At 37.9% G+C, this 27,201-nt stretch overlaps 1 protein-coding gene across 2 annotated transcripts in view; it reads left to right on the top strand.

Annotated features, from left to right (window-relative positions):
- Positions 1-5,924, top strand: part of nr5a2 (nuclear receptor subfamily 5, group A, member 2) — an 82,290-nt gene extending 76,366 nt beyond the window's left edge. For both annotated transcript variants that reach the window (XM_007887317.2, XM_042335367.1), the window contains one exon: positions 3,377-5,924. In XM_007887317.2, coding sequence (XP_007885508.1) covers positions 3,377-3,624 — 248 coding nt within the window. In that variant the 3' untranslated portion in view covers positions 3,625-5,924. The remainder of the gene's footprint in view (positions 1-3,376) is intronic.
- The last annotated feature ends 21,277 nt before the right edge of the window (positions 5,925-27,201 follow it).

Here is a 27,201-nt window from a genome sequence, read left to right on the forward strand (position 1 = left end):
TCTGGTACTCCATCCCACGGTCCCTTCACCTCGCTTCCTCACTTGCCTCCTTCAAGGCTGATCTCAAGACCCTTCTCTTCGACCGTACCTTTGGTCTCCCTCTCACCTCTCTGCCCTCCCTCACCCCTACCCTACCCCTCCCCCATGCTCGGGTCCCGACACCTGACTGTTCAGCGCTTGGGGACATCCTCCCGACGTGAAAGGAGCTCTATAAATGTAATTTTGTTCTTGTTGTTGGATTGTAAAAGATATTATAAGTGATAAAGTGACACTATACTTGTGCTGGTGTGACTCATGGATTTAAGTGTGAGCAGCCTTATTGATACGACCATGAGATCATAAACTGTGATGAACTTCCTTGGCAACTTGCACAATTCTTTCAATTGAATTGAGGATGATGATAATCATAATAATCGTTGCATTTGATATAGCATCTGATCACTCAGAGAAACAAAAGTGCTAACAACCAGGATATACAGTAATTTACTAATATTAAGACATATCGTACGCGTGAGAGTTTGCTGATTTATCGAAAATCTGTATTATTAATAATACTAATCCTTGCATTTGATATAGCGCACTATCACATCATCGAAACGCCTTCATCTGCTTCACAGGATTTACTGTAGAGTGCAGTGGCTTTGTATTTTGTAAGTGAAATTATTAATAATTAATAATAATTTCAAATGGGATTTCCTAGTAAGAACTCTGAATCATAAATAGGGATTCCTTCATGTAACCATAGGAATGTCATATAGACCTTGTAACATTGTACTAAGCTAATGCAAACTGGGAAATTCCTAGGTTCAAATGTTTGTTTGAACTGAGACAACTGTTCTAAGTCAGGGCAGCAGAATGGGAGCAACATTTGGAGTCATTTTCCCCGGGTTAGGAAATGGAAAATCAAGAAGTGCTCCAATGCTGAATGTAATTCAGTGACTCCTGTTGGATTGCATGCTTGTGGAGATTGAAAGAAAATCAGGCTCAGTTGGGATGCCACTATAGTTGAAGAGCTTGCCAATATTCAGTGTCTGAGCCACCTGAATCGTGACACACTGCTTTTACAAGTGGTTTAAGTTAGCAAAATCTGAGGGAGCAAAATGTTGACTAATTTCAGAGGAAAATGGGAGAAATTGGAGATTCTGTGCAGTGCTATAGGTTATATGAATAAGAATTAAGTAATTAAGGAGGCACTGTATGGCACTTAGTAGTCGAAAATTTTCAGAAAATGATTTGTGGGGATGTTGAATTGTACAATACTGAGCATAGCTTGAAAGCCACAAAGTGCATTCAGCACTCAAAGGACTAATTGTATCTACCAGACACAGAAACCTTTCCTCGCATGTTTTGTGCTGTAATGTGCAAAAACTGCAAGAGTCAGTTCAAAAAGGACTGAGCTCCCTTTTCTGAAACTGAGAATGAAACGTATAAATTGCTGCATTAGCAATTAAAGCAAACGATACATTCAACAAGACTATTCTCATGGTCTGCTATCCACTAACACTTTTGAAATGCCTGGATGCGCACCATGAGAATGCAGCAAGCCCGGCTTCTGCAAAAAGTTGATAATTAATCCCTAAGTGGATAATGTTCAATGGATTATAGGGGATATTGTAACACGCTGCGCTCAGAGAAAGCACTGCTTTCCCAGTGGCTATGATTCAAAATAATGCACTTCTAGATTTGCTTTGAAAATTCTTCTGCAGGCTTTGACTCTTTTATTTACGTCAATTTGTTATTTTGTGAACATTTTTCTCTTTCAACTTTTTTTGAACAGCAAGTGCATTGTGAATGCCTCAGAACCCTCCAACTCAGCTATTGCAGTTACAAGTATATTATGAGGACAGGTCACAGTGTTGCTTAAGCAGTAATGAAGTCAGAATTCAGGATACCTAATGATGTGGAAGAAGGCAAATAATCTCCACGTCATGTAACTTGAGGGGAGACTCTGAACACCATACAGTTCAAGAGACGGGTTTATATTCCACAGAGCAAATAACGACTAGTATTGATTAAAATTACTTTCTTACATTTGATTGATGGGGACAATTACTGATCAATCCCTGGACACTACTGAAGTTCGTAGATGGGTCACAGGTCAAAGTACTGTAACTGCCAAGCCCCCCACCAAACACACTATTGCCTACCTTAAGAAAAAAACTATCACTAATTATTTTATTCAAGTGCTTGAATATTTTTCCAGGATCAGATCAGCTCACAGCACCTTCTTCATTTTCTTTGAAAACAACACAAAGAATCCCATTTCTCAAACAGCCCAGATAAGGCAATTGCTGCTTACTGTATATATTGTATATGTAAATTACAACACACAGGAGGATCTGCGGGAAAGGATTGGATTTCTTTGAGTTGCCTGTGGACAGTAAGGGCATTCAGACCTCTTTCCTGCATGCTCTCTATCCTTTCCAATGATGAGCTTTTAACACACAAAACTGACACGCTTCAGGAGTATGTCGGGTGCTATTATAAAAGAAGTATGTTTCAAATGTGCTTCTTAATGAAAGCTTGAGGTCAGGGGGCATTTCAATGCAGTATTCCTTATGAAGGGCGCGCATTTAATTTACGTATGACTCATCAGTCAGGATGATTCTCTGTCTAGTAGCTCGCACCGCAGACTATTTTGAGAGCTATTGGAGTGTACCAGATGGTTCATTAGCAGTGCTTGCACAGGTCAAAGGCTTTCGGAATCATTTAGAGATGTCAAACTGAAACAAGAGCATTGTCAACTTTTAACCAGGATTTACAGCCAAAGGTTGGGATATTAATTCAACCTCAGGTCAGTAAATTAATCAGGGATTACAACTGTTGTATTATGTATATTTAGAAATCCAGGTAATAGAGTAAGGGAGGTCCTGGTTGCACCATTAGCTGTCAACTGATTGCTTTCTCATGCTGAATCCTAAACACCTTAACGTAGCAATTGCTGGACCTGCTGAATCCACTTCTAACTTTAATCTACTGGGCTCATCTTCATGTTGATAATAAACTACAAATTTACATTTGGATAGAGCCTTTCGAGTCGGGAAGATATCCCAAGGTGCTTAACAAGCACACCCAAGCTAGGTAATTGGTAATTCAAATGAAAACTGCATAATATTCACACTCTTAATTAAAAAATCTCAACATTTCTTAAAAGGAGAATGAAAAAGACAAGTGAGACAAATCGACACACCTGTCCCTTTTATTGTTGACAGCTACAATAGATGAGAACAGCAAAATAAAAGAAGCTTTTTCTTTATGGAAGAAAATTTCTGGGTCTCTTTCTCAGTCACTGCTCTCTTTCTCTCTCTCTCTCTCCCCTCCTTCCGTTCCTTTGTTTCCCAGCCCTCTTTAATTGTGACTTAAATTTTACTTTCAGATGTAAAGAACTTGGAGAACTTCCACCTGGTTGAAAGTGTTCAGGAACAAGTCAACGCTGCATTGCTGGACTATGCTATGTGCAACTATCCTCAGCAGACAGACAAGTTTGGACAACTCCTACTGCGGTTACCAGAAATCCGGGCCATCAGCATGCAGGCCGAAGAATACCTCTACTACAAGCACCTAAACGGAGATGTGCCCTGCAACAACCTTCTCATTGAAATGCTACATGCCAAACGGGCTTAAATTACAACCCCAGGGTCTTTGCATCTTGAGCAAAAACTCAAAGCTGCACCAAGCAACTGTAATTAAAAAGAAACATTTCAGTGCACTAGATGGAAAGATATCAGAGGACATTGTCATGTGATCAGTTCATCATTAAACAAGTGATGTAACAGGTATTGCCATGGAATCTGATAACCGTGAACCCAAACGCACCTGGGCTCTGTATACGCCCCCAAAGGAAACCTCTGTGAGGCCCTTAAGGAAGTGCTTACTCATATGAAGTTCACCGTGTCAAAAATGATGAAAATAATATCATACAATAGTTTCCACTTTGTTTAAATTGACCACTAATTCCAGGAAATTTAAGAATAAGCTGGGGAGTTGTGCACTAATGGCAATGCAGTCGGGGGCTTCAAGTGGACTAAGTAACCCTTAAATTTCAAAGCATGCAGAATACAAAGCAAATCTGGTAACAGTAATGAGTAGTCACAACCTTCTCTCTCCCTCTCCTTCCCCAAAAAAACTATGTCCCCAGTGATCGTCGATGTGGTTCCTGATAGGAGATCTAAAGGGCTATCTGTAGTTGGCTTCACTGTCCATTTGCTCGCTTAAATCACAAGAGCCTATCTATGTGTGAGGGCTGCAGAAGCTGTGAGGAACCATCTGTCAAGCAATTAGTTTGACAACCGCCTTGTGTACCCATTAGTTTTTTTTAGCCAAAGTGTACGTTATTTGAACTAGACCAAAGCCTGCTGCAGAACAATAATGAGAAAGAAAAACTTACAACCAACTTGGATTTTTTTTTTGTAAATTTTTTTTATTTCATGTTCACAATCTCTCAATACTTAAAGATGGCAGTATTAAATTTGTGATGTCACATTTATGTGAGTCTTGCCTTATTTCTTTATCATGCTAGCTGACTGCGCAAATTTGAATCTGAATATGGGGAAGAATATAATTAAAGTATTAATGCCGGAAATTCAGAAAACAAAGGTGTTTACATTTACTAACTCCTGTGGGAAGGAACTGGGTTGACACAAATTGCAAAGCAATGATTTCCTTAATTATGTTTCATTGGTAATTTTTTTTACCAGTACTTAATTCTGTCGTGAGACACTAAAATCAAAAAGGGAATCTCACTAAGACATTAATTTTAACAGATAGATCTTTGGCGACAAGATCACTAGTAGAGACTGTATAAACAGTTAGTTCTTTTGTTTTTTTCCAGGTTTTTGGCTTTGTTACTGGAATAGCACCATTTATATTGTATATCATAGTTTTCAACTGTAGACAATTATGTTACTAATTTATTTCTTCATTGTTTCATCTTTGTGTAAAATGACAAAGCCAAATAAATGCATTTGTTCACTGTAGCGCCTTTCAGATATTAGCAGCTACGGTCAGTTCAGGGACAAACGTATCTTAAAATAATCACACATTTCATTTTTATATATATATATGCATATATATATATAATGTGACTCTGAAAATGTAAAAATGAAAGGCTGTTGTAAATGATGTGACCCAAGGCTCCATCTTTAGCTGAACAGGAAGATTTAAAGTTGAAACTTTGCATTAAATAAAAAAAACTGTCTTGTAAACTGTATGTTCTATACCAAAGACGGTAGTTAGGTTATGTTTTCTGTATTCAGTTGTCTCACTACAGTGCAGAATGTAAAACCGTAATGCTTATTTTAATGGACACAAGCTTGGAAACAGCTTTGTCTTCTACAAAGTACAGTAAAGGCAAACTATGCCTTATGTCTGTACTCTTAGTTGCCAGCTCCAGGTCTTAGGAAACCACCCTTACTGATGTCTTACAGAACATTGTAAAGCTAATTCTCTGTTGCATTGTTTACAATTATTTTAGAGACTATTATATGGGTATATTGCCCAGATTTCAATCAGAATAGTTCTACCTTGCTATTCCAAGGACACTGACAGGCTAATAAAGGGCAACTCTTATGTTGCTCAACACCATAAGTTCAGAGCGCTGTGGTAATCGTTTTATCTGGCATGCCCTGATAGTAAATATAAGCAGACACAGAAATCACAAAATAATGTTGAGCTTTTAATGTTTTATTATTGTGCTCTTTTTGTGTGAACAGACATTCTGTCGTGTCAGTACTTGCGATGTATTACTGATGTTCTGCAACTGCCTTGGATTTCAGACCATTCTACTACTCGGTGTGCAGTTACTTGGTTCATGACTCTAAATGTACTATATTAATTGGAATGACGTACTGTCATGTCATTTCTTGCCAAGAGTTTCTTTACACTGATGGAATTTTTCAGTATTTCAATAAATAATGATATGCGCGGCATATCAGTGGTCGGGTCCTTACGTTTGTTCCTAATCTTTTTATATCAGATGTGCAAAAGCTGTGCGGTGAGTTTCATAGAAAAATGGAAGTGAATATTTGGCCACACTGTTTGCTTGCTGAAGTAGATCATTCACAGTGGGCGGATTCTATTCAGTCTGGTGCAACCTAGCTCTACTTTCTTTGCAAACACACCTCATGAAACCATTATTATATCTGTATATTCAAACAGGCCGTTCACAGACATCATCCTATCAAATGAATAAATGACATTGCTGGAAATTCAGATTCTTGCACATTTTGTGCATCTTATGGGATATTATTATGCATTATTTCTTACCTATTGAGTGAATGATTACCAATTTCTGACTTAGTTACTCATTTCCACAATGCCAAAGATTGGGCTGCAACCACAGCAACTAACTTCTTTTTACCATGTGACGTAACATCTGCAAATGTAGTTAGATCTGAAGTCATTTCTCAGGAAAATACACATGGTGGGCCTTTCTCTGCTGAAATCTTCAATTATCCCCATCCACGGGTGCCTTCCTTTAAAGTGATGCCCCACCTGACTTGTTTTAAAACTTCAGTTACATTTTTAAATACTGTAAATCCCGAAATCTGCACAGTCACTTAAAAGTTCGCCTTCAAAAGACAGTCGCTACACTTTACAGTAAAATCCTGTGAAGTACTTCGAGACATTCTCCTGAGGTGAGCAGCGCTATTTCAAATATAAGGATTACTATTAAGTTTGACACAACATTTGTATTTAGATTTCTTGTGGAATTAAACGTAATAATTAAAGATCAATGCCTATTAATTCATTTATTGCTTCTGTTTGTCTCCATGTATCTTTGTCTTTTGCATCACTGCTGAGGTCACATCTTGTGCATGCGTCTGTGTATATCGAAAAGTGTATGCCCAGTTGCCTTAAAGTTGTAGGCATATTATAAAGGGGTACACTCCTACACACTTTAGCAGAGGTTGTCCTATCTAAAATATATACACACAATCAAGAGTGTAAATCAGCTGGGTCTTCACAATGACATTTGGAAGAATTGACTCAAATCAGGAACTGATATCAGCCATTCGACAATAGCTAATACTGGCTCAAAATAGTACTATCACAATATAGGTTTTTGATGATACAATAATAACAATTTCAATAAAATTTTATGGTGCGCAGAAGATCAACATTTTATAAAGGGGTCAGAAAACCTACCATTTTTCAAGAATTTGTTTTCCGGACAAATGTTATTTATCCTTCCAGTTAATTTCTCCCAGTTATAGCATATTATGGATAACTACTGTTAAAAAAAATCAGATTCCGATTGGTTCTGCTCGTGACTTCATGCAAACACGTGACAGTTATTATTGTTGTTATTACATTCCTGCTCATAGAAATAACTCTTTGTGTATAAGTTTCATGCTTGCAGTTTAGTCAAATTTTAAGAGTTCTAACAAATGAACATGAACATATTGCATCTTTGCTATAGTTAGCACTACCTGCTTACGATGATACTTAAAGTTGAATCTTTAGTGGCACAGCATGCAATCAATGCTTTGCTGTTATCCAACACTGTTTTCTATGTACAATTCCAGCAGTGCTCATTACCATTCCTCTCTTATTGACTGAGCTGATTCACACTACTTAACATATTTAAACATCAACACAAACATTAATTGACTATCATTAATTAGGGCAAATAGCATAAGTCCTGCTTTTCAGAGGAATCGTCATTCATTTAAGGTTCCTGTTGCTAGAGTCTAGTCTCATTTTACATCTGAGCTTTTTAAATGGAGGCTGTGATCTTTGATTACAATCTCTCCCATACATCTTAGAAATTATTTATGCAACCATGACTTTAGACAACTCGAACTTTCACCTGTATAATTTTTTTTACAGCAGGATCTGTCGTACAATAGATTAAGAAATAAAACAGCTTGTAAATAGTTTCTGAGCACACCTATTCTAGGAAAAACCCAACATGCCATTCCTAATTGGGTTCTGCTATTGGATTGATAATGTTTTAGTCAAGTGGCGCACAGTTGGTGCTACAAACAAAGCTAACTTTCCCTGCTACTATGACTGATAGCAAACTTTTAGGTGTCTGCAAAGGGCCTCACCCTTAATGATGACAGAGCACCCATTATCACACTAGTTTATCTGATTTCTTAAAGACACTCGAGAGCTTTGCTCGCCACACACAGAGGCTCCTACCACTGCATCATCACTTTCTAATCCAACGTGCAACAGAGACTTGTCATTTTGACTCAAGTCAGTCCAAGTATAAGCTGCCAACTCGCTTCAGAGACGTGGATTTCAAAGAGCAGGAGGGTTCCTCGTCAAACTCCGTGGGGACATGCAGGCTGCAGCCATCTTCCATTGACTCCAGTCCACCGGGGAGCGAGCAGTCAGCTTTGCAACCCTGGAGGTAGATTTAGAAACGTGTTGTGTTAGACTGAAGAACAACATTTCATTTCTTAAAGCTTTGATGTCCCAGAAACTATTACTATCTATCAAAAGAGTTATGGATGATTGATATCGGTCTCCAGTGGCAATCGACTAATTGGTTTGATCTGTACTGAGAGACACCACCTGCTTTAGTTGAAGCCACCCAATTCCAATTTGTAACGTTGATAATCCATTTTGCTAAACTAGTGGTGACTCTTGTTTCTCATTATTTCTTTGTAAGATTACATACTGAAATAAAACATTGGGTGATTATTATGCCCTGCAATGTCAAACATATCCATTACTGGATAATTCAGAAAATCAGTTCGCATAGATTGAGCTAAAAGGATGCTTTCCATCAAAGCCCATTTTTGTTGAAATAAGCATGTTTTTTTTTGCAATCCCTTCCATTTGTTAAAAGGTTTATAGATAAAATGGAAATGGCCTCTCAATAAATCTTATTGGAACCCCTTCCCCCTAGCTCCCATCAAGTGGTTTATATCAACGACCAATAAAAAAATACAGCATTCTGAGGTGTTCTTCAGATTGCATTAAAGGAAGCTGCTGCTTTTCTTCTCATTCAGTGGCTAAGATCACTGAAGCTCTACAGCAACATTTCCAACATTCTATTAATTAACAGAACAATGGACATGCTTTAGAAAAGCGATTTGTCATTTTCAGAATAAGGGCACACAATTCATCCTCTCACTTAAGTTACTTAGTTGCAGCAGCATTCAAACTGTACAGACATGGCATAAAAGATTCAAGGCCATTAAAAATCCTCAAGCAAGTGCAAGTTCTATGAAAAAAAATCCATTTGCAATATAAAATTGAGCAAGCCCTCAAAAAAATGCCTTCAATGTAAAGAGGGTTTCAAGAATGCAAAAAGCCCATAATGTTAGCTGGAAATGTTCTGTCTTCTCAATGGTGTTTTGCCTCTTAATTTTGGCAGCTGTTTCTCATTTGGCCTTGCATTTCGGGTGTTTGGTAAGTAAAATTTATGTTAAACTTTCCACGATTATGGCGGCGATGTTCATTGTTGAGCAAACTGTGCAGGAGGAGGCAATAAACCAACTAAAACAGACATTGCCAAATTCACAAACTATCAGAGACTCCCCTTTCCAGAGTTCACTTTATTCTGTTTATGTGAATGTTAGTATAATTTTTTAGGAGATTGGCTAAACCAGTATAGCTTATATTGGTGTTTTTTCCAGTTTGGATGTACAGGTCAGATGGAGTTGCATTGTAGTAAGCAGAGAAGGTTACAGTTACCAACATTTGGATATTTGGATAAAAATAGGATATAAGAACACTATTTGCTTCTTGGTACAAAAAACATAATTGAAATTGCACAAGATGAAATTTTCAGCCATATAAAATTATTTGAAAATACAGTATAGTGCCTTTATTGTTTTTGAAGTATCATGCTATCTTAACTAAAGGCACTCAGCGCCTTTATTACTCAATTTACCTCAAGCAACTTGCAGACAGTCCATTAAAGGTATAGACTCCACAGGTAAGAAGAAGCCTGGCAAGTGCTGCTCAGGGTTGGGAATAGAAAGTGATCAAAAAATGTTTTCCTCAGTAGAAGAGAAATGTTCCTGAACAAACCCCACTTAACTGCCAAGTTGTTCTGCATCGTGGTAGCCTGGGTGCCAAGTGCTGCAGCCCAAACATTGCATTAACGACTGCTATTTGATTGACTTGGACCGCCTTGAGAGTGCTGTTTCCCATGCTGTTGTGAACCTGGGACTTGGTCCAGTTGTAGTCGCTTTAAATCAGAAACAGCTTTGTTGGTTCTTAACACCAAACAATATGCTTAGACTAGCAGTACATCCCATTCAGCTATGTTGTGATCAAAGAGAATATTGGATCAGCAGAGGGAATACTGGTTTGCATCTGCAGCGGTTTAGCACTGCTTCTTGTCACCATAAGCACCCGACTGTCAAGCTGTCAGCGACCTATCACAGCTACTACTTGTTACACTGCTGCTCCCCTCAAGTTCCTGTCAAAGTCAACATCTCTCATGCGCGGGAGCCTAGAAGAGGGAAACAATACAGGTCTGTGAGATTTAAAACTGCGTTAGGATTAACGGAGGGTTCACCAGGGAGATGCTCTCCAGACTCGCACTCAAGTGCAGAGTCTGATAATCTAGAGTTAATCATAGACATAAATTATAGATTATATTTATGAAGCAAATGTAAAATTTAATCAAACCATAATTTATTAAACTTCCCCCGACACAGTACTCAAGATCTTGGATACATCTTGAGGGTAGGATGTTACTATATTAGAAACATACTGTTGTTGTAAAGAGAATTTCGGACGAAATGTCTGGAGTTTAGATTTTTGGGAGCAGATTTAAGTAAGATTTGTTTAATGGTGTTTTGGAGGTTCACTGCTTAATAAATGAGCACCATGCATCAAGATAAGGTACATACTGCATTCTTTGTGTTTATATTGTTCAAATCTCTATTTCCAAAGGGCAAAATATCTTTAAACAATGAGCAATATTCAATGCACTTCCTACAGTCATCTCCTGTTGCTTTATCATGCTTTCATGTGATATCAATTATGAGTACTGCAAACAATAATGTAACAGCACTTTAGCTGTGAGTCTGAGTATTAGCAGGAGCTAACCTTTCAGCCACCACCACATTCAAGAGATCAGCTCTCAGACTAACTTTAGTCTGCAAAGCCCTTGAATTTCAGCTCGTGCAGAAACAAGGACAGAGTTTCAGCACAACAGATGTTTCTGATCGGTTTGAAAACGTGCGGGAAGGTGCAGTAACACCAGCATCAAGCACTTTTACCTCACCAGGGCTGCAACATGATACTGGCTTATGTACACTAACACAGCCTCGCATGCTGCTCTCTTGTTTAAGGCTGTTAAAATGGGGAGAACATCGATCTCTAAGAAATGAGACGATCCTTTCAACAAGTCAAAGTGTCTGTCAACATTCACTGCACTTCACATGGGAACGTATTTGGAGTTGAGTATCCAGTTTATAAACAGCAATGAGAACAGAAGTTAGAAGTCTCTTTTTAATGTAAATATTGTGAAATCTTTCAAGTTGGATACAGAGTAAAAAGGAAACTGCCTTTCTTTTTCCAAAGCACAGTATTAATCTGACATTGATGAGAAATTCAAACTACTGCACAGTAGAACTGTATAGGCATCTCCAGTTAATACCTGACATAATCATATCTAAGCCAATAAAAATTCCATTGTACATGTGATTCTTTGTTAACAAAGAAACTTAAAGTCTCATATGAGCAAACCTGAGAGTTATTACTAATAATTTTAAAAAACTAGATGAGACTTGACTTTGCAATTTAAAGCCATCAACTGATATTTCTGTGCTCACAGCCAGTCTGGGAGTTAAACATAACTCTCATACAATGGCTATATGTCAGCCTTCAAAATCTCATACATTCAGATTTCCTACTTTATATCATAATCTGTTAAAGTCTGGTACAGTTGCTTGAAAGAGTTTCTCAATCCATAAAGACCCCTCAACAGGTACTCTTCCATTTTGCTTCTGTTATTGAAATCATTAGTTCTCCAACTTTTGAGATCAGGCTAATGAGTCTACAGTTACAAGCAGTGGTTCCATTAACCTTCTTCATAACTGGAACCACATTTGCCTATTTCCAGTCTTGCAGAACCTCCCCAGTGTTCCACTCCCTCAGAATCCCCTCCCTTGTCTCTCTATCTTGTGCCATATTTTATCTGTCTTTTTGAAATTTTGAGGCATAAGGACAGGAGTAAGGAAACTGTGAAAAAAAATTATATTAATAACAATCCTTACATTTGATATAACGCCTTGTCACATCATTAAGAGGCCTCAAAGTGCTTCACAGGAATTTACTGTGAAATTCTTCACCACGTCCAGTATAGAGACATTCACGTGAGCTGAGTAGTGGTCAGTTTTAAACAGCTATTTTGTGCACTCATGAGATTCATGACCTCTGCTCCTTCCTCCTTGGTTCTGGCTGATCATGAAGTATAAGTACACAAACCACATGCTGCCAAAATTGGTCTCCACTGAGCAAGCTTGAATATCGCCATAACAAAGAGCATTAAGAAATATTATGTTTGAAACTTGGGGAATATTCTTTAGCTTCTGCTTATATAGCAGAGCATACCAATTTCAGAACAACCATGGGACATTGATTTCATAATCATATTAAAAATATCTGTTATGTATTAGTGTGATGAGAAGAATCAACAACAACAACTTGGATTTATATAGCGCCCTCCATGCTGGACGGCGTCTCAGAGCGCTTTACGGTTTCAGATCCCAGGAACGAGCCAGGGGGAGGGGGAGGAAGGTGACCAAAGGCGCGGTCGAAAAGAAAGGTCTTCAGCAGAGACCTAAAAATGGGAAGGGACGGAGCGAGACGAAGGGAGTGAGGAAGGCAGTTCCAGAGCCTCGGGACATAGTGGCACGGCCGCCGAGGGTGGAGTGAAGGACTCGGGGGACAAGGAGGAGGCCAGACCCGGAGAAACAAAGGCAACGGGTGCTGTTTTGAGGAGAGAGGAGTTCAGAGAAGTAGAGGGGTGCAGAGACTTGAATACGAGGTAAGGATCTTGAAGTCGATCCTCTCTGGGATAGGCAGCCAGTGCAGTCTGGCAAGGACTGGGGTGATCGGGGAGCGGAGTTTTGTGCGGGTGAGAATGCGGGCGGCAGAGGATCCACAAAATATAACATTTCTGCTACTGGTATAGAAGTACTGAATAGCATATGAATAATGAAGCCACTTAGTAGTCATCAGACTATCTCATAAATGAAATAAAGTCTATATTTTACAGTTCTCCTTTGAGAATATATGCACTACTACATATACGAGCACTGTTCCTTTCTAAGCCTGATTTGACAACAGATTTAATTAGTCTGCATTGTATCAAAGGGCTTTAGATAGGTTGAAAAAAAGTGTTTTAGAAAAGTAAGTGATCATTAATGTAGAGAATGGAGAATGATTAACCAGGGGCTGTAATTTACACCCTCTACAGAATGTTTAAATATTTGCCTGCTGGGTAAGTATACTTTGCAAACAACCTGTTTGCTATGTGGACACTCTTGGACTCCCGAAAAACATGGTAAAATTGGAATCTTGATCCTTTAATTATAAATCACATCCCAGTACAAATATCTCTAAAGATACTATTCCATCAGCATCTCAAAGGGTACCGCTGAACAGGATCCACAAATCTAAGATCTGTTCTTTCGTTTTTCCAGGACAACTTTATAAATAGAAATAAGAACAATCCCTTCATTTGATATATCATGTTATGATATGACAAGATTACTGTAAAGTATAATGACTGTGTATTTGCAGGCAAACATATTGAAGCATACTGCCTTTGATATAAAACACACAGTACTTTTTATAAATGGTTTCCTTAGTAAGAAAATTGAGTCACACCAATGGAGATTCAGTCCAGTACCAGAAATATGCCACGCTGACCCATTCTACTCCAATATGATCGATTCCTAGATCTGAGTCAACCAGGTCTACCAAAATTTCAATAGGATTTCTTAAAAGGAAATCCCATGCATTATTTTTCAATTTCCACTTTTTTTACTTTGTTTCTGTTGATCAATAGTGCATATGCTTCATGGAGACTTGGGCTCAAGGCCTTCCTTATCTGAACCTCTCGTGATCTTGTAATCTTGTGAGTCCATGTTCAGGGGGAAGAACGGTACCACAAGGCACCAGTGAGGTCTCAGATGACATGTCAATGTTATGTTTTGACAATCTTATCTTTCTATAGTTATTTCACTCATAACCCATTTCACAGTGGTGTATTCTGTGAATCAGCTGTTCCCAAAACACTTTGAAGGAGAGAACTAAATTAAAGCTGATAAGGGAAGAGAGTCAAAGGGGGACAAAGAAAGAAGATGTAATATCACAGCAGAATATTTCAACTTTTTTTTGTAACAACAATATTGCCCAGTGCCAGTGCTGATCTTGAACAGCTGTTAAAATCACCTTCAGTCTGTTTGCAAGGCTATTTGCCTTCCAGCATTTTAAGTAGGCACCTCGTCTGGTAAAAGGTCTCAGCTGAAATGTGACCGGGGTTGTAAATGAGGGTGCAGTTATGTAAACAAACACCCAACAGCAACACTGCTGTGTGTATCTATTAATTGAAATGTTAAAAGAAAATTTGAATTAACTCTACACTGTAAAAAGCTTTCGCTTTAATCCATACAGACTCTGAAGTGTGTAAGAACAATCTTCACAGTCACATGACCTGTTTGAGCAATGGTTTCAGAGTCAGTTGTTGCAAAAAAGCTCAGGATAAAGATTATCTAACACACTAACCTGTATCTTTACAAGGCAGTTCAGAAACATTTTAAAATTGTATTAATTGGAATCCCTGATGAGGTCATATGGTTGAGACAGAAGAGAATTTCTTTTAATTTCTCAAATAAAAAGATATGCAATGCTGGCCAATTTGATCTGGGTAACTTTTGAAATCCTAATTTATCAAGCCAGATAATTTAAGAATGCATTTTCACTTTATGGTCAAAACATTTAAGAGCAGTCATCATTAATAATGGGAATAAAGTTGTATAGTACATCCAAGAGCAGAGGTGTTTGCGAACCAATCCTCAATGTAATCAGACTGTAGGCAAACACAGAGATTTAGTTCTAAAACACCTCATTCCTTTATTTTATTAAGCATAAATATTCTTAAATATCACTCATTACACTTACTGTGACTGGACTGTCACTTGTTGCACAGCAAGGTTAAATATATGGGAATATTATATGATTTTCAATCATTTATGGAGGAGCTCAGTAACTATTATCTCTGGCAAAAAGAATTTATTACAACAGATATGATACTACAATGCTACAGAATCAATAATTGATTATCCTAACTCCTTATGTATTGCATCCTGTGCATAAAGTGTTTATATTGTATCCATTTGGTCCTGTAGGATAAACCTTATTTTGCAAAACATGTGGGCTCAATTGGGTCAATTTTACCCTGATTGTCAAAAATAACAAGGTCCTTATAATGACATTTTTCATAAGCAACAAGATTGCTATTTTTAATAGCAGCAAGGTATAAACTCCAATAGCACTTAACAGCATTTGAGATAGCTGCAACTTACAATTCAACTAAATATTATTTATTATTTATCAAAATGATCAACTGTACAGCATGCATCTTACAATATGCTTACAACATGTAAATCCACTTTTTATTATTAATGATCTTCATCTTATTGATTGAGACATTATTAAAAATTCTTGTGTTTGACAAATATGACAATATAGAATATTTAAACCTTACAGCTTGAGTTGATGATGAACTTAAACCGAACAGATTTTTTAAAAATCTTTGACATCTTAATTTTTATACCAGTTAATAATTTGCTGATGTGAGCATCTTAAACCTTCAATTACCGCATAATCTTTAGCCATGCCAGAGATGATTTAATGCATATTACACAGAGTGGTGTAGATTTGATCTAGAAACAAGAGGAGATGAAAGCTGCCTGTGCGAGACCAGTAGATGGATGATGATAGGTGAATGGGCCTTTTCTTATTCCTACTCTTACAATGGTCTCAGAAATTCAAGTAACATATCATATCCACTACAGTGTACAAATCTGCATTAATATAGTGTCTTTCACATCAGGAAGACATCCCGAGGTGCTGGACAGTCAGGGTTTAAACCCGAGCTGGAGGGTTGGGGGGCGGGGGAGATGGGTATTGAAATGGAACAACCAAACAAAAGATTGAGTACAACAGAAATGATACTGTGGCATATTAAATCCATCTGTACAATTAGTTGTCTTCCGAATCCAGGAACCTGATGCTGATCAAGACACAGTTATAACTTATAGAGTTCAGACATTGATTTGGGGTGCATTGAACAAGCCACTGCTAATGTACAGATAGAATTCCATGCACAGAACACCTGCAATTACTTGTTTATGCATATCTGCCCACTGAAGTTAATCAGTTCCCAGAACTGCACTGAGATATACAGAGCTCACTTATGATCAGTCAGTCTGCACCTAAACCTCTCCCAACAACTCCAGAGGGTTGTAAAAACAAAGAATGCTAGAGGTGCAGAAAAGCCATCTGCCTGGAAGTAACTATCCACTCCAAGCACCTTATTCCGATCTAATTACTGTGCTGCCTGTCTGTAATTATTGGTTAAACTAGGAGATTACTACTATTCCTGGTTTGGTGAAGCTGTGCTTTTTTAAAAAAAGATACAATTCCAAGAACTTCATATTTTGGAGCAATAACCCAGAGATCTCACTTAATTCATCAACCATTAGTCTCAAAAGGAAAACAGATAGAAGGGTGTTTCAAAGTCTTGGGACCTTGGCTGAGCCATTGCTTTTTGCCATTAATATTATTTCTATTTGGTAACCATTGCTATTAAACATATGTTTTCCTGGTCACAGACTTTCTAGCTACTTCAGTTCTACAGTCTGATTGCAATTAGCTCACAGCAGCACCAGTTTTACTGCCTTGTACACACAATTTTTTTCATTTATTTGTGTGGCTGAATAAGCTAGACATTGAGTTGCACTGGGAATAGAATCAGTTACTAATTGCAGCAAATTCATGTCGTACCAATTTAATGAGCCAAGTTTACTCAATGACACTCAATGATTAGACTCATGGATCAGGCTTCAGGCGGGAGTAGGTGTAGTTTATTTAACTTTCCCCATCAATCCCTATATTTTTTTTAAAAAATGAACGATTCTTTTTGGGTGGTTTTGAAGGTTCTTCTGAATACTATTATTTCACGTCCTCCACCAAACTCTTCTGTAGCACATTATATTGGTTTGACCATTACTTTAAAAGATTCCGTCAGCAGCAAACTCACATATCAAAAAAGTGAAGTACGAGATATAAACCCTATCCTTGATTTTGCAGACTTCGAGTTTCCTGGCCAACAATCCCCAAGATCAAATTGGTCATTCACTTCATTGTTGCTTGTGGGTCATTGCTGCTCGCAAACTGTTTTTGTCTACAAAATACACAGACATTACACCTTAAAGTAAATCCAGTGAAGCGCTTTAAGACGTCCTCCCAGCATGAAAGGTACTGTATCAAAGTGCACTTATGATTATTATTATTATTTACAATTTATCACCATGTGACTCCTTCAATCTGATCTTTCCAAACTAGAAGTCCAATTAGCAACACATCTGGTTTGTGAATAACACATATTTCAAGTTAATTTTTGAGCCTGGTCTGCATTATGTAGACTATTTGGCCCTTTCCCCCTTCCCCCACCCGCCATTCCTTCCAGTGGCCCTACAGGTAGGTGCAAGCTGAACTTGAATATTTTATAATAATAATAATCCTTGCATTTGATATAGCGCTTTTCACATCTTTTAGACGTCTCAAAGCGCTTTACAGAATATACTGTAAAGTGAATTGACTGTATATTTGTGGGCGAAACACAGCAGCTAATTGCGCACAGCAGTTTCCTACAAACAATTGTGGATTGAAAATGACCAATTTATTATTGTTTTGTTTTGGAGGGATTATTATTAGGCATGTGGAGCAAGGAAGCTTGCCTTATGGAACAAGAATATATTATTTTATGGGACAATGATAGCTGTGCTTCATGGCTGTGAAGATTATCAGTGGAGATAAACAAGTTTGCGATCAATGAAGGAGATACACTTATTTAGATCTATTTAATGCATCTGCCACCTCCTAAAGCCCTTCAATATCTCTTCCTAATGTATGCAATAATGATCCAAAAATCTGATTTTTAACATTCCATCTGGTGTTAACGTAGGTAAAATATTTCTTTGTATCACTCTTTCTGCTGTCTACAGTCTGCCTTTATATTGTCCCCTTACTTCCTCTCATAATCCTTTTAGTTAACATCAAATGTCTTTTATATGACTCCCAGTACCTCTCTACTCTTTGTTTCCTGCAGAATAGTTTTCTGTGATTTTGCAGGTTTGCTGCCTGACATCCATTATTTCCTTGCACTTTGTATGAGATAGACTCATTGCTCTTCATAACCAATGGCTTCCTCACTCCTGCTCTCAGCTCATACTGACAAACTGCCAGATCTTTTTCATGATGGAAACAAGGAAAGGGGAAACTGCTTTGTATACATTATATAAAAAACAGGCCATTCAGACGTGTAGGAATCTCATGTTAGGTTTAGCCTTGTGACATTATTTGCTAGGCATGAATATTTCTGCCACCCTACCCACAATCAACTCAGGATCAATAATTCAACTATGTTAAAGGAAACCCATGTTCATATCTTTGATTGAACTGATAAGATCAACGCTTTCCCAGGACCCATATTTTACCTTTGCCAGAGTTACCTTCATCTTAAGAAAGCCCAACTGTACAGAAAATCCAATCCAGGCAGTCTCTGTTGCATGAACTCCCATTATATATAAAAAAAACATATTCGGAGTGCTATAGGAATTTATTGCCGATCCCACAAAGCTTTTGATCTGCACCATCTTATTAAACTTTTATGAAAAATCAATAAGAGTTCAATCCTGTTATGGACCATACCACAAACTTCTGTCAGCTGTGAACTCAGTTTATTGAACACATGTATTACTGTTTGTGCAGCCAATTGCTCAGATTTGGAAACAAATAGAACTATGTGCATCTATATACCAACAGACCTCAAACGGACATGGTGTACTCTGTAGTAATGATCACTTCTTGTATCAATGATCACTTTGTGTATTAAGTGATCTCTGTCTGCAGCAAACATTCCCCAGTTCCCGCAGTAATGATTTTAATGGGAATTGCACAGCCGCTTGTCTCAGAGAACAAATACTGTTCAATGGAGAGAGAGAGAGCATGAGCAGAACTCTGAAGATTAATGGCATTTTTTTTAACATAAAAACAGAATTAAATATGATTAAGTCTGAACAGAAATATTTGAGACATGGCACAATCAACAATAGACATGTTAAAATAATTGGCCACATTTGTACTTTGTCACTGAATTAGAAAGATCAAAGCATCCCATTCCACACGCTAATTGGGACATCCAGTTTATTAATAAAATAACCTATATCAGCGCCAGACTACAGTGAAGCCTACTAGTAAACTGAGGAGGTAATGACATGTTGTTCAGGGCCCCAAAAATAATGTCACAAGAGGTTTCCTCTTTGAATTTACTGTATTAACAGTCAGCCAGCGCAAGTAAATATGTCTCTCCCTCCCCCCACCCAATGTTATCCAAAATTAGAATTCTCCAATCTTCAGAATGTTTGTCAGCTTAAGTACATTTTATCCACATACTTGAATCACTGCAGCTTTTACTGTGGGTAACAAGTTATCTACATAACTGTAAGCGCGTACAAATATGGGTGGAAACAGCATTGCAATGATTCCCCAAAAGTTATGAGATCACGCAGTTGATTTGGATGAAAAAGCCCCTCGGCCCACCCGATCTCATCCTTCCAGAACACCCGCTCCACTGTCCCTCACACACCCACCGATCGCAGCATCAAGCTGCTTTTTAAAACCTTTCCTTGCAATTAGACTGATATCAAACAGTAATAAAAAATAATAATAATCCTTGCATTTGATATAGTGCCTTATCACGTCTTCAAGATATCCCAAAGCGCTTCACAGAATATATTGCAAAGTGAATTGACTGCATATTTTGTGGGCGAAACGTGGTAGCCAATTGCGCACAGCAGTGTCCCACAAGCAGTTGTGGCTTGAAATGACCAATTTTTTTTTGAATTAATTATTACCCCCAGAGAAACAATCCGCCAATCAACTAACAACCGGGATCCTACTTACTGCTAGGTAAACAGAGGCCTGTAGAGTAAGGGAACTTGCCCAACATTTCGCCCTGCCGGGAATTGAACCCAGGTCTCTCACTTGCAAGGCGAATACTCTAACCACTGAGCTATAGGATTCCACAGTATTGTATTGCCCAGATGATCCCGATGCTCAGTTAACGTCTCTGTGGATTGAAAGATGATTGCAGCTAACACTCCATTGTCATGTTTTTAAATTGCAATGCTAATGCTGATGGCAGTCCTGCCTTTGGCAACACTATTGTCATATGCATAGAGAGGTAGGGATGCTGACCGCTATGCCCTAAGATATGAGAGTTTTCATCTGGAGCAACAATGCAAGAGCCAGCAAGGTAAATGCCATCTGCTTCTGCCTCCGCTGACCCAAGCTGCTCTGTGATTTTAGTTGGTTGAAGGTGTGCAAAGCACCTATCAACCTGACCACATACATCTTAAAAGTAATACATCAGTAACACATATGCACACATCATTGATGTGATTTTGGCAGCATTAACCAGCACGCAACTTCCACATACAGCAGGGAAGTTCCAGAGGCAGACAACAAAAAAAATGTTTTCAACAAAGGGGTGGGGGGGGGGAAGGAGGGAGAAGCATTGGAATCGAAAAAAATGGCAGAGAGTGGAAAAAAATAGCCTCTGAACCAAATAATTCCAGAGTGGATATAAACATACCATATCTATTTTGAAAGTTATTCCAAGCAATGTATCTATTATTGCGGTAATGCTAGTACAAATGTATTTTATCACACCGGAGAATAGTCAATCACTGTACCAACCATCAGGCATTCATTCCCCTTAAAACAGTGCATTGATCTGTTGGGATGAAGACTTTTTTTTCTTGGGGGAAAAGTAGAGGGTTAGTGCTCGTTTTAAGCTTTTTTTTAAAAAAAAGGACAAAAAATGGCACATCTCTTAAAGGGATTAAAATCACGCTCTGGGCAACAACAAAACATGGGCCTTCTAGGAAGTGATTAGATCCTGAATGACAGCAAGTCAGTTTTAAACTCCTGCTGCTTTCCTGTTGTGTTCTGCATCCTACATCCTCCCATGGGAAAGTCATCCTCCTCCACACTCCTAAATCTGACTCACCACGGACAGGAAAACACACGTGCTCCCTGGTCCCCAACATCCTCAATCAGTGACTGCTCAGACACTGGCAGCTTTTCTACAGCAGGTTCACAGATTACAGGATGAAGCAGCAGAACAGAAACGAAGAAAACAGTCAACTCACTAGCAACAGGAGCTCGCTCAGGCCACTCCACGTAGCTCTAATGGGCTTCACATACCACTTTTCTATTAAAGGAGCAGCATTGTGAAGGGAAATAATATTACAAGATACTGTAACCTGTTTAGAAACACAGATTTTAGATAATTGGCAAAAGAATCAGAGGAGAGATGAGGAGAAATTTTTTTACCCAGGGAATCGTTACAGTCTGGCTTGCAGTGCCTGAAAGGGTGTTGGAAGCAGATTCGAGCTTTCAAAAGAGAATTGGATAGGCACATAAAAAAGAAAAAAATGCAAGGCTATAGGGTAAGAGCGGGCGAGTGGGACTAGTTGGATAGCACTTTCAAAGAGTTCACAACAATGTTTTCACATTGCCAACATTTTCTGCTGGTGTATTGTTTTATTTTAGTGTTCAACAAACTGCACTGGTAGAGTTCACTTGTTGCAATGCAGCATGGAGGCAAAAGTGCTGGCAATGGAGGAGGCACTTTTTAGAGCAGGCTGATCCTGGCACCTCCAGGTGCTAAGGAAATAACAACCCATTAAAAACAAACAAGTGAGGTCAAACCTTTTCTGATGCACGCTTTGGAGGCTCGCTCGTCGGGTGAATATAAAAATAATTGATACACGAGTGATTGAGAATGTTCAGTTCAGAGTTTATATAACAAATAAAAAAAATAACAAACATAAAGTGATAGTAAGCAGCTGAGGCATTCAAATGTCATTATCTGCAGGCACAAACTTCAAGCATCTTAAAGTCCTTGACTAGATTGTTTCTCTATCACCTTTTCAGCTCTGTATTAATTCCAATATAGGTATTGCAGCTTTTACCACGTCAGAAGAGGGAAATGTGTGTTTTCTGCTGGTGGTGACTTGGCTGTAGTTTGCCTGTAGTTTATTACCACTGTGTAATGTGACACAGGCAAAATATACTTAAACCACACCGGCAGAAAACACACTGTTTATTACGTGTGATGGAATAAACCAGGATACAGGAAGAATACAAAAATAAACTGTACGCTGTATTTAAAATACACTGCACTTTTTTGCAATGAAATGCTTCTGCGATAGGAGGTGGTTTCAGCACCACTTTGATTCACAGCATCAGAATCAATGTAGAAATCTGCCTTCATATCAACTACCCTGCTTTAACAGTCACTTAAACGTTCTTTGGCCACCCAATCGCAGGGTGTTCCTCCTGCAATAATGTGATGGATTTTCAAATGGGTCAGACATCAGGCTCAAATAAAAACATCAGGCTCAAATAAAAACATCAGGCTCAATAAAAACATCAGGCTCAATAAAAACAATCCTTGCGTATGATGTAGCGCCATATCACGTCATTCAAACGTCTCAGAGCACTTCACAGGATATACTGTAAAGTGGATTGACTGTGTATTTTGTACGCAAAATGGGGCAGCCAATTTACACACAGCAATGTCCCACAAACAGCCACAGAGTGAGTGATCACAGGCAGATGGGACAATGGTTTAACATCTCATCCGAAGGACAGCACCTCCAATAATACAACACACCCGCAGTACTGGATTGGAGTGTAAACTTAGATTATGGATTCCAAGTCCCCACATGGGGCCGGAACCGACAACCTTCTGACTCAAAGGCAAGAGTGCTACCACTGTGCCAGGCTGACACATAATAATAATAATAATTTTATTTGCACGTAATTCATTTTCTACATTATTAATCAGGCAATTTCCCAGCATGTAAAATCCACATTAAGAAGCGGCGTGGTTTCTAAATTGGAGCAAATACTGCCACAGCAGATGTTATAGAGAGCAAAATATTTGTTGCCAATTCTACAAAGAAAATCAACAAACCATTGTTCAAATATGTTGTGTTTTGTTCCAAATTTCATCACAGTTCATAACCCTGAAATGTCCAGTTTGCACACAATTCTTGAGTATAGTAATAAATGATCTTATTTGTTAATGTGATATAGAATTATGTTTAATATCACACAGGCAACAGTAACTTCTAAAGTGGTCTTCTGCTAAACTTCAAAGATTACTAAAGAAAATTCATTATTACCATCCTAACCTCACTCTATTTCCAGACAAAGTACAGGTTTATAATTTAAGTTTACAATTTAGGACTTATATAATCTGTTATACGGCCACATATACACTTGAACCGCACATACAGTGTACATGTAGCATATTATTGTGGGAACAGAAAGCACAGTTTGTGGTTTCGAGTGGGAACTGTGCAACAATTTGGATGTTTCCTGCAGGCATGGATGTGTTTAACACATGTTACATGATAAGCAGGTTCTGCAGAAATCAATCAGATAAGTGGTCAAAGCAAAACCGTCAGCAAACAGAGAAGAATGAATAACTAGGCAGCAGGCTGAGTAGAGCTGTTTGGGATAGAGAATTGTTGTTACAAAGGACAGATTTAGCAATGGAGGAGATCTGTGCTGCTTGTAGGGACTAAGGCTGAAATTGCCAGAACGCATGTCTACTTATTTATTTTTAATAATAATAATCCTTGAATTTGACATAGCGTTTTCACATCTTCTAGACGTCTCAAAGCGCTTCGCAGAGTATACTATTTTTAAAGGGATAACATGCTCACCAAAGTGGCTAACAAAGTTTATTTGTAAAAGAAAAGAGACATGAAGAACCCATACGCCATTGTAATCCTGGTGCTGTTGCTCCCATGTAATTTACATACTTTTGCTACCAAATAAGGAAAGGTTTTGGTCTCTTTAAAATATTTAATGAGACTACACAGTTGAAATGCCATAATTCATTTGGAGGATGGTATCATTGGATCGCTGCAAGCACAAAGTGCATGTGGACACTTACCTCGATACTGACAGTTTTGATTAAAACAGCCTCAGGAGGTGTAAAGGGCATCATAGCTATTCATCGCAGGAATGTGAATGTGAGCAGTGTTAAATGTCAGATTCATAGTTTGAGACTGGAAACTGGACTAAAGGACTGAATATTCACCTATGTATCTTCTCCAGTACTGATCACTCCTGTCCCATGATACATTTGAGGAAAATTAGAAAGTTTACCTATTCTTTTGACACTGCCAAACGAACACCTATGTATACCCACCAACAGATCAATGAAGAAAATGGGTACAGATCTTCCAACAGACATCATCTACGTCCACCACAGAGAAGAAATTAATTGCTTCCAAAAAAGCCTTTTCAAAATATTTAGATACTGAAATATTATAAGAATACTATTATAAGGAGCATGGTAGTCCCATTGTGTCACAGAGTTAAAACTTAACTCACTATGTGACTGTAACTATAACGAGTTAAACACCAGGCTTGACTAGCAGTTCTCTTACTGAGAAGTTGAACATTATCATACATCTGTTGTACTTTAGCAGCATCATTTTTCACTTGTTATGAACTGTAATATCTACTATTGTTGCCTGAAGCATGAAAATAGATGGTTAAGGACATCTCTACATGAAAGCCTGAAGGGGGATCAAATGTAACTAAAGGCTCCAAACAACTTCTATTCAAAATACAGGCCTTTCTTTAATATCTAGTTCCTGGGACTAATTATTTTTATATAACTTGAACTATAAAGTAAAACAAATTTTAAAAGCACAGTTTTTTTATTTACATGACAACAGATTTGAATTATTTGATTTGAATTATTTTGAATTATATGACTTATATGACTAATTGTTACAACCCCTTGATGATCAAATGATTCAGTGAGAAATCACCTGCTGCTAGCTCAGATACAGGAGAGTGCAGTTCTTCGTCTCATTAAACAACAAATAAATTCTCTCAACAGAGTACAGGATGGTTATTTACATTAAAAATATTTTTTTCTATTTAATCATTACCACAAAAGAACCTTCGTCCATTTAGAGTTCCAGTTACCTGCCTATACTGAGCGGTACTCAGCTTTTACTGAACTTTGAAATGACCATAAACATTGCATTTTATTTGTCACCTTTCACATGAGAAGGCCATCTCAAAATGCTTCATTGGATTTTTACTGTAAAATGTAGTGCCTGTGTATTTGGTAGGCAAATGCCTTTATTATAATAATAATCCTTGCATTTGATATAGCATCTTATCACATCGTTGAGACATCTCAAAGCACTTCACAGAATATACTGTATAGTGAATTTACTGTATATTTTGTTGGCAAACATCACAGCCAATTACGCACAGCTGTGTCTTACAAACAGTTTGGATTCAGTGACCAAATTAATATTAATTTTAAGGATTTTAAAAATTATTATATTTTTTACATCAGCATCCAGAAAGGAAAGGGCTGCAGGTTTTCATTGGTGGAACAAAGGTGCACACTGCCTTGGTTCAGACGAGCAGTTCCCCAAAGTCTCCCCGAAATGAAAATTCTTGACCTCTACAATTCTTGACCTGATGTCCCCCAACCAGTCAGAAGATCTTTTTTGAAAAATACTTAATTGGAGGAATGTAAATGGAGGAGTACTTTGCCTAGTTTTATCCTTTATTAGGACAGAGTATTTGGCATCATTGTCCAAGAAAGAGATACCGACTCTGACTAACAAACTAATGAGACAACACACAAAATATTGCATTCAGTTTGTCACCACATCAGTAAAGGCACACTGATTAATTGGAAGAGTGCAGCAGGTAGAAATGCAGTGCTTTTCTGACTTAGAGCAATTTGTTACACAGACAGACTAAAAGAACAAAATTTATCATGTTAGATAAAATAATTGAAAGAATAAAGACAAACGCAATTCAGGCTTCCAAAATAATGACAAAATAATAATAATAAGTGCAGGAACTAAAAGCTAATAATTATCTGAAATGAGTGTTGGGTAAAAAGAAAGATTTTAACAATGGAAATGCACAGTAACTAAAAAATAGTTTAGAAATGACTTCTTCTCACATGTTAGCTGAAGGAATAAGCTGCCACCTAGTGCAATGATCATCGAGTCTGTCCAAAGCAAACTGGATAGATTTTTTGCTGCAGGCTACAAGCTTCAATCTAAGGCAAGAAGTTGACAGAGAGATGATTCCAAGAATGAGAGAGCCAAAGGATTTTGACTCCAGCACTCTTCCACTCAATGGAGTCAGACTGATAGGCTGAATGGCCTTTTCTTGTCGCTACATTATGTTCTTGTAATTTGCTTGAAGGTTGATGGGTTCTTTTAAATTCTAAATAAAGCCAACTTGGTTATGTTTTATTGAATGTTCAGTTTAAAGTGAGTACATTTGGTCTGACAGCTCACTGAGAAACATAAAATGCTTAATGTCATCCATTATAAATACTGAATGCTACCTGTACTAGCAATGCTTCATTACATCTGTTATTACACATTTGAGTAACTAGATCTTTCTTTTATGAATGAAAAAACAACTCTAATGCACCATCAGTGTCATGATACATTCTGCTTATTCTGTAGGGCATTGTTCATATGTTTTAAAAGGAACCCAGCCTGCTGAGTGGACATTAAGTGATAATTCATTACAGTGAATTGCCACCAATTTTACAGCAAAGAAACAATACTTACAGCAGTAAAATAATTATTTTTTTTTAAAAAGAAGGGGGATTAGAAGGAGGTTACCTGCCTCGTAAGGAAAAAGATTGGAAAACAAAATTAATCGGTCTGTCTGAATACATTACTGATCATCCCTTTATACCGATGAACAGAATGACAACTGACTATATCAACTGACAGCATGTACACATTGAGCATGTACAGTTTAGCGAACGTGTTAAATCTGTTTACCTGAATCTTTGCCTGGCACCTCCGATAATACAACAACAACAACAAGATTCCATTT

This window comes from Callorhinchus milii, unplaced genomic scaffold (assembly GCF_018977255.1).
Source record: "Callorhinchus milii isolate IMCB2004 unplaced genomic scaffold, IMCB_Cmil_1.0 Scaffold5, whole genome shotgun sequence".
In the NCBI taxonomy this organism is placed as follows: domain Eukaryota; kingdom Metazoa; phylum Chordata; class Chondrichthyes; order Chimaeriformes; family Callorhinchidae; genus Callorhinchus; species Callorhinchus milii.